Source organism: Drosophila obscura, unplaced genomic scaffold (assembly GCF_018151105.1).
Source record: "Drosophila obscura isolate BZ-5 IFL unplaced genomic scaffold, ASM1815110v1 contig_208, whole genome shotgun sequence".
Lineage (NCBI taxonomy): Eukaryota > Metazoa > Arthropoda > Insecta > Diptera > Drosophilidae > Drosophila > Drosophila obscura.
In genome coordinates, this window is record NW_024542799.1 from 2,636,148 (window position 1) to 2,648,395 (window position 12,248).

A 12,248-nucleotide genomic window follows, 5' to 3' on the forward strand; every position below is an offset into this window, starting at 1 on the left:
AAGGAAGGAGCGAGTGCAGCGTGTCGACGCTCTCTCGTACCAAGTGACTCATTGCTTGGCGCGGTGAGAGTCTTATTGATCTGACTCTCTCGCTAGTGAAATTTTTTGCTTGTTCTGGTGCGTTTTCGTATTCGTTTCGTAAATCGTTCGTTCGAAAATCGTCGCGGGCTTACATATGTACATACAGCTGTGGCATAAATAATAGCACCATGACACTCAATTTTCTGTATTAAAGGATTTTGTTTAAACAGTGGTATTAATGAACGGTTTAAGAACTAATATATATACTTTAGGATGTAATCTAATGTTTCCGAAAGCAATAGTTTGTATTGCAGACTTCAAACGAAAATTATCAAAAAGAAAAGGAATTATTCAAGAATTTAGGCGGCAACAAAAATAGCACTGATTTCCAAAAATTAAAAAAAATACAACTTTAAAAGAAGCTTTCCAAATTTTTCATTAAAGTAGGTTACTTTAGTTGTATTCAAAGGTTAATATTTTGTTATAAAGCCTTTGGAAGCAACCACAGTGTCTCAGCGTCTTGTCATGAAAGTTCACCTCATTTTCGGATCTTTCCTGGGAGATATGGCTCCACCAATAATGCCTGATACCCCAAAGATCAATATTGTTCCTTGGATTCGTATTAGAAACATATTTTTTAGCTTTAGCGCAAAGATTTTTCATTGTGTTCATACCTGGCGACTAAGCAGGCCAATGCATTACATTAAACGCACTGATCTCGAACCACCTTCGAGCTTCCTTGCTGGTCTGTTTTGGATCATTGTCCTGATGGCAGACACAAAACAACGGCATTTCCTATTCCATATAAGGCAGCATCATTGTTTTCTAATATTTTAAAATAGACATGTTGATCCATCATCTATTTGTGCCATGTATTGGACCACCTCAATAATACGAAAAGCATGCCCATGCAATGATACTTATCCCTGAGTGTTTAATGGTTTTATATATTAGCCAGGGGTTTTTATTCTGCATTAGGTGTCGTCATACATAAGATCAAGAGCCTTTCCACAAAAAAAAAAAAATTTGACTTTCTTCGGACCACATGATGTTTCTTTGGGACAACTCCAGTGCTATTTGCATACTGCACTAACTTTGCCCCATGGCTTTCTTTCTCAAGTGGATTTTTCCTCGGACTTTTGGCACTTAATTTATGTTCTTATATGCAAGAACTAACTTTGCTCATCCTTGGCGATTTTTTAAGATCCTTTTTAAGCTCTGTGGACGATTTATAAGGGTCCTTCTTTCTCTCATCAAGCAGTAGTTTGGCCGGAAATGGCGGTATCGCGGCTTTTATTCCATGTGTTTTTTGTTGGTTGCATGTTTTAAAGCATTGCAAGTCATTTTAGTTGATCAACCAACAATTTGCTTCACCTTAAGATAGGTGTCTCCTTCTGAAATAAAAGTTTTGATCCTCTTGCTTTTTTCTTACCTAAAGTGCTTTCTAAGGCCCGAAACTACTTTTATTTTGTTAAGTTCTTGCCACAATCAATCTAAGACACCGACTTTTAATTTATTTAAGATCATAAAATATCAAAAAGCTCGGAAAAGTAAAAGTTTTTATAAAAAACCAATTTTAGTGCTATTTTTGTTGCCGTCCTATTTCGCTTCTTTTTTGGAAAATGGACTTTAGTAATAAGAACCGTTAGGAATTTGAGAGTAAGCACACTTCAATAAGAGAGGAGACATGTAAACCTAATTGATATTATAGTCAAGGGAAAATATGTTGGTTAGAGATCAGGCTTTGAAACAATAAAGTCTGTGGTCAGTGCTATTATTTCTGCCGTAACTGTACATACGTAGCCTCACGCTCCCGTTTATCCATGCAAACATAACCTCGAAAGCGGCGATGCTGGCCAAAAAGGTAAGAGGATTGATGAAACCTTTACCTTGTATATTGTTTTTTCATGATCACCGTGATTTTATTGTAACTCTTTTGATCACCGTGTTAGGTATGGGCGCCGCTACTTACTACTAGCTACGCCACTGATGTCAGATACTCAAATGATTGAGGCAATTATTCTATTCCATACTTTATATAAACGTTTTTCAAATTTATTTTATTTCTATTCATTTATTTATTAATTTATTTCTGCTCATATAATTTTATGGATGTTTTTTAGGCTTACATCTTATATCTTGCAAGTTTCCTCTCATACTTACAATCTATTCCCATCGCTCATCATCTTTCAGTCTGCAAATGAGTTTCCCAAGGGCTTACCCCTGCCCTGCCCTGCTTTGACCAGAAGCTGAACAACGCTGAGAGGTTGACAATTTTATTGAAACTTGTTGAACTTTTCCAAGTAATTGTTTGCCTTTGGGGCTTTTCTTTATTGGGTTGAGGAGGAGGCAAATCCACCTTAAGTAGTTGGCCACCAGCTTATCGCCGGGCGAGTGTCATTTGAAAGACATTATTCTTGGTCTGCTTTTGTCTCTTGTCTCGGTTCCAGGTGCACTAATCGCCGACTGAGCTGGCCAAAAGCTGAGCGGATCGGGTGCCCCGACGGGGGGGAGGACTAAAGACACTGCAGGCCAGTGAGGAAGGAACCGGAACCAGGGGCGGTGTCTTGGCCAAAAGTCAGCTAATTAGCTGGCACTTTGTCTTGAGCCACTTAATTAGCGTGTGCTGGCTCTGGCCTCCTCCTCTGGGCCGGAGCCATAGCCACTGATCCCTCCTCAGTGCAGGGTTCCCCGCACATACAGATTGTTGGCGGGTACAATTGCATTCCAGTTGCGTAGCAGAAACGGTCGCCAATTAAAGTTGGCGGCGGCAGTCTGGGCGGCATTCGCAGTGGCAGAGGCATTGGCGGCATCATCCAAAAGTTCGCCGAGCATATTTAAACTTTTTACGCGCCATTGTTGTTGAGCGTCGGAATGTTATTTGTTGGCGTTTTTCGTTCGTTGGTTGTTGGATTTTATGTATATGATTTTAATTCCATTAAAAATTGCGCTCAGCATGCGAAATAAGTTCAGAAAGAAAGAGAGAGGGAGTACAGGGTTCGAGAGAGCAGCAATGTCACATTTAAAATATTTTTATTGCTAATAAGTTTTTTTTTTGTGCGTTTTTCTTTTTTGTCAGTTGCTGTGTTCTGCGCTAATTAAATGTGTAAATTGTTGGAGTTTTTAATTAAATGCGACAAAATGTCTACAAAAATTAAGCAAAGCAGGCGAAGGACAACAAAGGATTGTCGTTTCCCATTGTCCTTTCCTTTGGGTTCTGTGTTGTGTTGTTCTGTTGGATGCATTTTTGGATGCTTACAACAAAAGTTCTTCAACTTTTTCTAGTTCACTGCAAAAAGAAGCGGCGAGTCAAATCAAATCAGCAAAATGTCCACAAAGAAAAAACAAATCAAAACAAAGTGAGAATTAAAATTAAACACACAAACTTTCGACGGGCTAAGGGTAGGGCACAAACAGTTGCAGGACAAAAGCAGGCTTTGGTGGATGCTGGATGCATATCATAATAAATGTACATATAATAAAATTAAGTAAATTAAGGAAAATTTAAATATAATCGTAGGTAATTAGACAAGGCACATTCGATACTCGTGTGGTGTGGTGGCGTGGTGGACAGGCACAAAACTTAACTATTCCTCTTTGTTCTCCAGGGCTGGCACCTCCCAGTACTGCTCGTCCTGGTGCTGTTCGTCCTTCTGCAGGTTCCGGAAATTAGTGTACTTCAAAACGGTGCCTAGTCATAGGGATAAATATTTAATTTTCACAGATTTTTCTCTCATGTTCATTCCGTGTGTACCTGTCAAAATTCCACCGCCTATGGCAATGAGCAGCGTCAAGGCAATGCCAAACAATTGATAGCCCGCCTGGGAACTGGCATTCCGGCCCAAACCCTGCATAGAGAGAGGGAGAAAGAGAAAGAGATGGTTATCAATGGGTTAAACTGCTATAAACGAATAGCCGAATACTTACGCCCATAATTTTGGTGGCAGTGGCATTGTTGCCAACCATGGCTGGAAAAATGTCCTGCAACTCGGCTTTGTAGTCATCCTGGGTGACCATCGAGGCATAAATAGCTGAGGCAATGGCCGAAATCAGCGCCGGCATTCCATGCAGATTGTGAACGCCACAGGTGTCATGCAGCCGCAGATTCGACGTTAGCCAGGGCTGTAAAATGGAATGCAAAAATGTCACAGCGAAAGCTCGCATTAAAGTTCAGGTAATTTCTGAAATTCGGAATAAAATGAAATTTATTTATGGCTAAAAAGTGGCAGGAGGAGTACGAGTAGGAGTGGGACTACTTCTCGTACTGTCATTAGGGGGATATTTGTAGTTTCTGTGCAAATTTATTTGCCGCTTCAGCTCCGGGGAAAACATCACGGATTTCGGTTGTGCTCCTACGGTTCGGCTGTGGGTCCGACTATGGCTATGGCCATGGCTGGCCACGGCTGGCCAGGCTGGCCAGGCTGGCGGGCAACAAACTTTACTCATTAGCGTCGCATTTTTCGCTAGGCGCACTAATTAAAGTGAAGCCACCGCTGGCCACTCCTCCCTCATCCGCATCTGCATGCCCATGCCCATTGCTATCCGGCGTAACTGGAGGCATTTGAATAGCAGGGCAGGTTATGTTTTGTATGGCACCATCATGGAAGCCAGGAGGCACCCAGCAGCAGCAGCAGCAGCAGTAGCACCCTCTTCGCTTTTAGTTAGTTTTTTTGTCAGTGTTTTTTGTGTGCTCTCAGTTTTTGCTGGTAGGGAGTGGGTGGTGTGGGAAAAGGGAGTTTCGAGTTGAACTTACGGTTAAATAGCGATAGCCGAGCACCGAAACCGTGCCGGCGATAATGCCAATTAAGACAGCGCCGTGTGCGCCGAGCAGCAGGTTGCAAACGGTTCCCACGGCCACGCCGCCGGCGAGAGTCGAGTTCTGCACGTGCACCATATCCAATTTATTCTCATGGCTGACAAGTGCGGACACAACGAAGGTGGTCACTGTGGGGGGCAGGAGAATGAAAGGAGTGAAAAAGAAGTTGGGCTAAAAATGGAACAGTCCAGGGCAGGGGATGAGCGGCATAGAAGGATGCGACGGCACAGGAAGTGCATAGAAGTTTAGGTTCTGCTTCTGGTCTGTTTCTGTTTCTGGCTTTATGGCGAGCGAGTCGAGATTGAATGAAGCGTGAATTGAATGGATGTTAGTACTATATGGGTTCGTTGGCTTAATTACACGATTTTTAATGAATATTTGAATGCAGACAGCTGCGGCTGCAGCTGGAGTTCATTAGGGGAGAGTTCTCTGAGCAGGCTCTGAATTAAGATACAAGCCATTTTATCTTTAGGATTCTAAATCATTCAAGCAGCAGCAACAGCAACAACCCCAACCACAACCACACATTTTTATAATAAACATAAAACTAATAAAAATGTAAGCAGGCCAAGTGCCAAGATCCCCAGAAGTCGCTCCTCCTGGCTGTCCCGGCTGGTCACACCATAACTGGGACTAACCAGGACACAAGGACTTCAGTTTATGTACTTTGGCAAGCATAAATCTCGCCTGAATAACACTAAATACTTAAAAATCTCCATTTTATGGCGGAACATATGTTGCAGCAATAATAATTTGCATAAATTAGTTGGCAAACCAGGCAGCAGCAGCAGCAGCCAGCCGGAGGCTACCACAAAGAGGATGCCACATGGCAAATAAGTAAGCCAAATCACAACCAACAAGGGTGAGCGGGATGGGTGGGAACCGCAACAATTTCAAAACAGCTTTTGACGTTGTCGGTGCTGGACACAAAATTACGAGAACAGCAAATTCTGGCTTAAAAATCAATTAAACAGCTTTTTTACAGCCGGCTCCTGGTCCCTGGTGCGCCACAGATCCACTTGCATCGTACTCTCGGTACTCGGTACTTGGGACTCGTGACTAAACCAAAGCCAAGCCAAAGGCGTCCGAGATTCAGCAGGATGTCAGCAGGGGTGGCTCCTCGAACATTAAACAATTTAAATTAACGCCAATGGTGTCACTTGCGACTGTAAAATGTGTTTGGTGCTTAACGTTGTTGCCCAATGCGGGCAGACTCCGTACGAGACTGACCAGACCCAAACCCAGACCCGAACCCAAATCCAGGACCCACACCCCGCCAGAGAACCGCCACGCCACCCATTCCCGGGCACAAGGCTCGGGCTTGGGCTCTCATTTGGTGGTGCCTTGGTGTGAAAACAACAACTGGGGCGTATTTTTGCTGTTGGCGCCGCATTTGGACACCAAATGGCGTCGTCTGCCGCCCTGTCGTGTGTCCTGTGTCCTGCCCCTGGTCCCTGGTCACCCGCCATGCATGTCGTCCCTCCCGCATGGACAACATGGTGCCACGGACGACGGTCACACCCACCCAGACCGCCTCTAATTTCAGCATTGAACTGAACCCCAGCTTTAGTTTAATTAAGGCAACAACTAGTGAGGCAAGCAGCCGGCTACTGAACGGACAAAGGACGAAGGTGGAGTAGTGGAAGGGGTAGTGTTGGGGGGGGAGGAAGGATACTGCAACGGACGGAGCAACCGGAACGTCGGAGCGACAGCCGCACGTTGACTCAACTAATCGCACATCCTTCCGCATAAAATGCTTTACCCAGACGCCCGCTCTCTCGCACTCCTCGTATCTGTATCTCGGCATCTCTCCCTCTGACCGTAGTTAGCCATTGTAAATACTCTGGATGTGTGTCTTTAGAGCACCCATGGGGTTCAATCATAGGCTATAGGAAGAGAAAACATGAAGGAATAAAACTCTTCCAGAATTCTCCTAAGAAAATCTTCAATCAGAAATAAATAAATAATGATATTCCCACCTACTGATGTTTCATCTATCAAACTTCAAAATATCTGCACATTAGCCGACACCTTCTGTCAGGGCATCCCAACTTCGTTAAGCATTTTCCTATGAAGCTCATGCGGCTTGTGTTAGGTGTTACCTCCGTCGCCGTAACGTGAGGGCTTTAATACCCTCGACCAGGCACAAGCAGAGAGAGAGAGAGGCCCCAAACCGAGACCGAGAGTGAGACTGAGACTGAGGCCACAGCTAGCCAAGTGTCGCCCCGTCCACCTCCTGGTTGCCCCATCTCCATGCGAATCCCTCGACCAAATCCTCGTCCTGCTAGGAGCTTGGCTTATCTCAGCTGCTGCTGTTGCTGCTGCTCCTACTATTATTATGGCTGTTGTTGCTGCTGGCTGCCATGGTTGCTATGCTGCTGGAGGTCCTTTGTATACATTTAATTTGTGTTTTGTTATTTACATTAACCGAGCACCAGACTCTGGGATCCCAGACTCAGACCCCTGCCCGGACACCGACACCCGGCTCTGTGCTTTTAGCACATTTTCCATATAGAGACGCCCCCGACTAAGCACAAATGCTGGACAGGCTGACCAAGCGGCTGGACCTTGTCCGGCTGCTCCTGCCATCCGCCCACCCATTTGGTTCGTTTTTATGTGCTCTACGTGCTCAAAATAAATTTTCAAATGTGTTAACGAAACTATTTGACATTTAATTAGTTTGTGAGGCGCATGCATAAGGATTTGGAGTGGCAGGATCATGGATACTGGACTCGGGGCCTTTTCAATTTCATTTGGCAGCTTGTTAATAGGCCCGCCAACATTATAATTAACAAAGCTGGTCAGACACAGTACAGGATAAGGATGAGGTTGAGGAGGCATGAAGCACGAAGCAAGTAGATGTGTGAGCAAAGACAGCCTCCGGGAGATATGCACACGACAGTATGGATGGGGGTGGGTGGATGGGTGGATGCTGTACCTCCATTTGAGCTACAGCTAATTGCTGGGACTCAGACGCTGTCGCCGACACAGACGCCGTCTGCCTGGTGGCACGTGACTCACCTGTTGCCGCGGCTAATGACAGAAACGTGTTCAAAATGGCCCGCTCGGCGCCAGTGCCCGCGGCCAGAACTGAGTTGAAGCTGGGCCAGTAGACCCACAGGAAGGTGGTGCCGATCATGGCCAGAATGTCGGATGTGTAGTTGGCGCCCTCGTGCTTGCCCGCCTCGTTCTGGTCGCTGGCGGGACGCAGCATCAGGGCCACGGCCAATCCAAAGTAGGCGCCAAAGGCGTGGACGGTGATGGAGCCGCCGCAGTCGCAGATCTGCAAAAGGAAAAACTCACTCAGTCTTGGCTCCACCAGGGTGTGTATCCTTTTCGTTAGTTGGACTTACGCTGAGGACATTGAGGGCCAGATACTCGTTGGCCGCGAACAGAGCCACCTCGAAGATGGACATGCACAGAAGCTGAATGGGTGTGGTGCGACCCAGCAGGGCGCCCATGCTAATTAGGGGCACGGCGGCGGCAATGTCCGCATCGATGATGTTCTCCAGCGAGAGGCTGCAATGGGGGAGGAGGGGGCATCAGTAAAAAAAAAGAGTGTGACAGGTGACACGCCTACGCTCAAGAGCTGTCGCGGATGTTCTGCCTCTGACATGCATACAAAATGGCGCCATCTAAGCAACGGCAAATGGCGGACAAATGAAATGGAATAAAATATATTTTAAAGCATTTTCGTCCCGTCTTTTACGTGGCTCCTCCTGTCTGAGCTCCTTTGGGGAAGCTTCTACTTCGTCCTTTGTTTGCCATTTCACTTAGCATAAGTAGCAGCACCCCCGAACGCCAACTGCCCTTCCCCTTAAGGTTCTACATTGCTCCATTTAAGTAAGTAATTGCTTGAATTCATTTCACCTTCTGAGTGGGTTTTAATGTTTTTTTCTCTCTTAATTTTGCCAACTTATTTGTTTTCTGGTTCTGGGTACCCGGCAAAAGCAATTAATAAATTGATGTCAGAAGCACCCGCACTCTAGCACTCACCTGATCTTGCCGCCCTCCATGTGCAGGAATCCCTTCATTAGGATGGACCACTGAACCACCAGGGCAGCCATGAACAAAGTGAAGCCCGTGGCACTGTAGCCGTACTTGCGCAGGAAGGTCATCAAGAAGCCAAAGCCAATGAAGATCATCACCTGTATGTCCTGGAACTCTGTGTGTGTGTGTGTACGGGAGAGGGAAGAGAGAGCAGGGTAAAGGGTTTCGGGCTTATTTATGGATGTGCGGGAGTGGCGAGGGGTATGTGGGCCAGGCTGGGGGATGCGATGCCAATTAATTGAGTCAAGTCGTTTCAATTAACCGCCCAATTGTCTGCTGCCAAAAGTCAATTGCATTGAGATTGATGTCACCAGGGCACACACCAAGGGAAGATGCCATGCCTCTAAGTTGCACCAAATCCCGCTCCCCAGTGTCCCAAGTGTGCCACCCTCTCTCTCCGTCCCTCTGTCTGTGTGTGTGTGTGTGTTCGCGCGGGTGCAATTAGTGTGAAATACGGTTTAATTTATTTATTATGAATTGCAACAAGTTGTTTACAGACGCATTTGCATAAATTGAAATTAATGACTTTAATTATTCATTTATATATGTGTGTGTGTGTGTGTGTTTACTTGGGTATCTGTGTATTTGAGTATCTGTGGATCTGTGGGTGTTTCGTTCGGCTCCATATTTGGTTTCAGTTCGGTTCGGAAAGGGAGAGAGAGAGAGAGTGGCAAAAGTAATTAATGGAATTGGTGCCACGGGACACCCAAAGACTGCTTGCTACAAGCAGCAACTGTAGGAAAAATAACTTCATTTATTTATGACCCGCCAACACTTGGCAAACACAATGCTGCTGGTTCAGGGTCCTGCCATTAGTCCTTTGCTGCTCCTTTGGCTGACTTCTACCCCCAAAAATGAGACTAGAACAACATATATGTACACTCAGAGAAAACACACACGTAAATGTATTTAAATTAAATATTCCGTGTACAAATAAATATGGGGAAATATGATCTAAATTTAAAACTCTTGAAAATAAATAGTATATATTTCTTTTGTAGTAAAAAATGTAATTTATATATGAAAAATATTTAATTAAAAAAATATATATATGTATTAATTAAGTTAAATATTTTCATTATAATCTTAGTATTAAAACTTCAAGCCTGTTTCTTCTCTGAGTGTATGCATGCAGTAGGGGAACAGAATGGGTAATAGCTCCCACTCTCTCTCTCTCACACTCTCTCTATGTCTACGAGAGTCTGTGTGTGCCCAAAAAGTTGTTGCTTTGATTTAAAGGTTCAACTGTGGCTTATATCGTTGGATACTTTTGGGGGACTTGCCTCTAATTGTTTTTTTTTTTTCACCGTGGAGTGGCACTTGTGGAGCACTCGTAGAGTAATCTCCGCTGTGATTCAACTAATTTAGGCAACAGTTTGAGCGCTATCTATTGACGTAGCACTAGCTACCCCCCATAAATGTGTCCAGAGATACGGTCGGACGAAGACAACATCCACAACCTTCCACCACATCACATGCAGATAAGGAGGTGAGTCTTTGTCAATGTCTTTAGTCAGTTTGGACGATTGAAGCTGTTGCTGACCGCTTCGATTTGGTGACTTTCATTAGCCCAAGACGGCTAATTAACCCCAGTAAGAATTTTGTTGCAAAAAGTAGATCCAAAAGTGAGACCCAAAAGCTGTTAATAGATATTTTCTCACATCTGTGGTTAGGCTATAAATACATAAAATATTCTCCCCAATCCCAATGGGCGGGCACTCAGTGGTGCACTCAGGGTGGGTAGGTGGCAGGCAGGCAGGCAGGCAGGCAGGGTGACATAGTGACAGAGCGGTGTGTGGTATGGGGACATTGGGACACGGGAAATCCTTGCTACTCACGCGGATATTTCGAAACGTGTTCGTTTGCTGATCCAGCGTCTTCAGTACGGAGTGCCGGCGGCAGGGCCGTCTTCTCGTAACGCACGAACAGCCAGAATAGAACCAGGAAAATTATTTGCACAATCATCAGGACAATGTAGCCCGACACTTTGGAAGCCGGCGAATGCATGGTGAAGGCAGGAGCACAGGAGCTGGAATTCCACTAGCAAAAAATAACAAATGAAGAAGAAACCGCTGGCTGGCAGAGGTTGCTTTGCCCCCCTGATTGAGACAGCAATCGAAGCGGAGTCGCAGTCGGAGTTTGTGCTCTCAAATCCACGCCGTAGTCGTTGTATAGGGCGTGTGTATAGGGCGGGCTGGGTTGGGTTGGGTTGGGCTGGGGTTCGGGCGGATTTAGAAGCCGTAAGTGGCCCAGACAGGAAGTCGATGCTGCGGCAGAGTGTCGACTTCTCCCTCCACTGATGTGCGCAAATATTTGTGCGCTTTTCAGTTCTAACTATCTCGCGGCGGAGGCAATGCCACTGGCAGCGAGCAAAAGCGGTGGAGTTGCACCCGGGGACACGGAGACACGGAGTCGGAGACACCACGTTCACATTCACGATCTGCTGCGGCTGAGCACGGAGCGCGTACTGATGCCCAGAGCGATGAGCGTGGCGTGTAAGTAGCTTCTGGGGGTCGGTCTCGGTACCGTACCGGATAGCAGCAGCAGCAGCAGCAGCAGCAGCAGCAGAGGACGGCAGCGCGGTTGCTTTGTGCGGTCAACGGGGCGAATGTGCGATATCCACAGCACAGCGATTTATTCGCATGATATAACTATTTGATTTAATTTGCAACTGCCTCTGCTGCTGCTTCAGTTCTGCTGCCTCTTACTACGAGTACTCGTATTCCACTCTTGCTGAATTATTCACAGAGCCAGAGCCAGTGCCAGAGCCAGAGAGCCGCCCCCGTGTGGAGACGAGTCGTTGTGGTTTCATTTTATTTAAATTGTTCTTATTTTAGTTGCATTGCAATTTCAATTGCAAATCGTTTTACAAACTGTACGGCCTCTCCCACTCCCACTTGCATGAGGCACCCAAAAAGCAGCCTCAGACCTCTTTGCGGTCTTCATCCTCCACTCCACACTTCTCCAGTCTGCAGTCTGGGATTCAGTTTATTTGTTTGTTTCTTTGGTCAATTGATTGGTAATTCGTTACAAATTTATTCCCAGACTGCAGTCTGCACACAGAAAACTGTAGACTGCATTTTGTTGTTGTCTTGGCCAAACGATTTGCATAAATGCCCCAGTGAAAGTGGCTTAAAGTTTAATGCTATTTATCGGCTATTCTCGACTGTTGTTGTTGGTCAGGCTTTAACCATCGTTTAACCCATTTAGATGGAATGCTCTAGAGCCTGATAAGCGCACAACCTCAGTCAGCCGGTCAAGTGCTGGCACACTCGACAATCGAGTAGGGAAGATACTGCACTACTCATATGAATGGAACCGATTTGGATTGGGAATGATACGATACGATTAGACAAGTGCC

General features: G+C 45.7%; 1 protein-coding gene across 2 annotated transcripts; it reads right to left on the reverse strand.

Annotated features, from left to right (window-relative positions):
- Nucleotides 1-3,105: 3,105 nt before the first annotated feature.
- Nucleotides 3,106-11,051, reverse strand: LOC111079698 (ammonium transporter Rh type B). 2 transcript variants are annotated; one of them, XM_022374961.2, is made up of 9 exons: nt 10,726-11,051; nt 8,834-9,002; nt 8,191-8,356; nt 7,859-8,120; nt 4,775-4,965; nt 3,949-4,143; nt 3,776-3,869; nt 3,610-3,712; nt 3,106-3,310 (listed from the first exon to the last, which is right to left on the reverse strand). In XM_022374961.2, the coding sequence occupies exons 1-9, from the start codon at nt 10,892-10,894 to the stop codon at nt 3,277-3,279; spliced, it is 1,383 nt and encodes a 460-aa protein (XP_022230653.2). In that variant the 5' UTR covers nt 10,895-11,051; the 3' UTR covers nt 3,106-3,276. The 2 variants fall into 2 exon arrangements, with proteins under 2 accessions (XP_022230653.2, XP_022230654.2); XM_022374962.2 differs by lacking the exon at nt 3,106-3,310 and having other exon boundaries at nt 3,388-3,712.
- Between the last annotated feature and the right edge of the window lie 1,197 nt (nt 11,052-12,248).

Bases quoted from the DNA above. Each gene is read 5' to 3' on its own strand.
- LOC111079698 (XM_022374961.2), bottom strand. From the start codon at position 10,894: ATGCATTCGCCGGCTTCCAAAGTGTCGGGCTACATTGTCCTGATGATT. The intron at 8,121-8,190 runs GTAAGTCCAACT...TTCCTTTTGCAG, and splicing joins TGGCCCTCAATGTCCTCAGC to ATCTGCGACTGCGGCGGCTC. The intron at 4,144-4,774 runs GTAAGTTCAACT...TCCATTTTACAG, and splicing joins TCGGCTATCGCTATTTAACC to CCCTGGCTAACGTCGAATCT.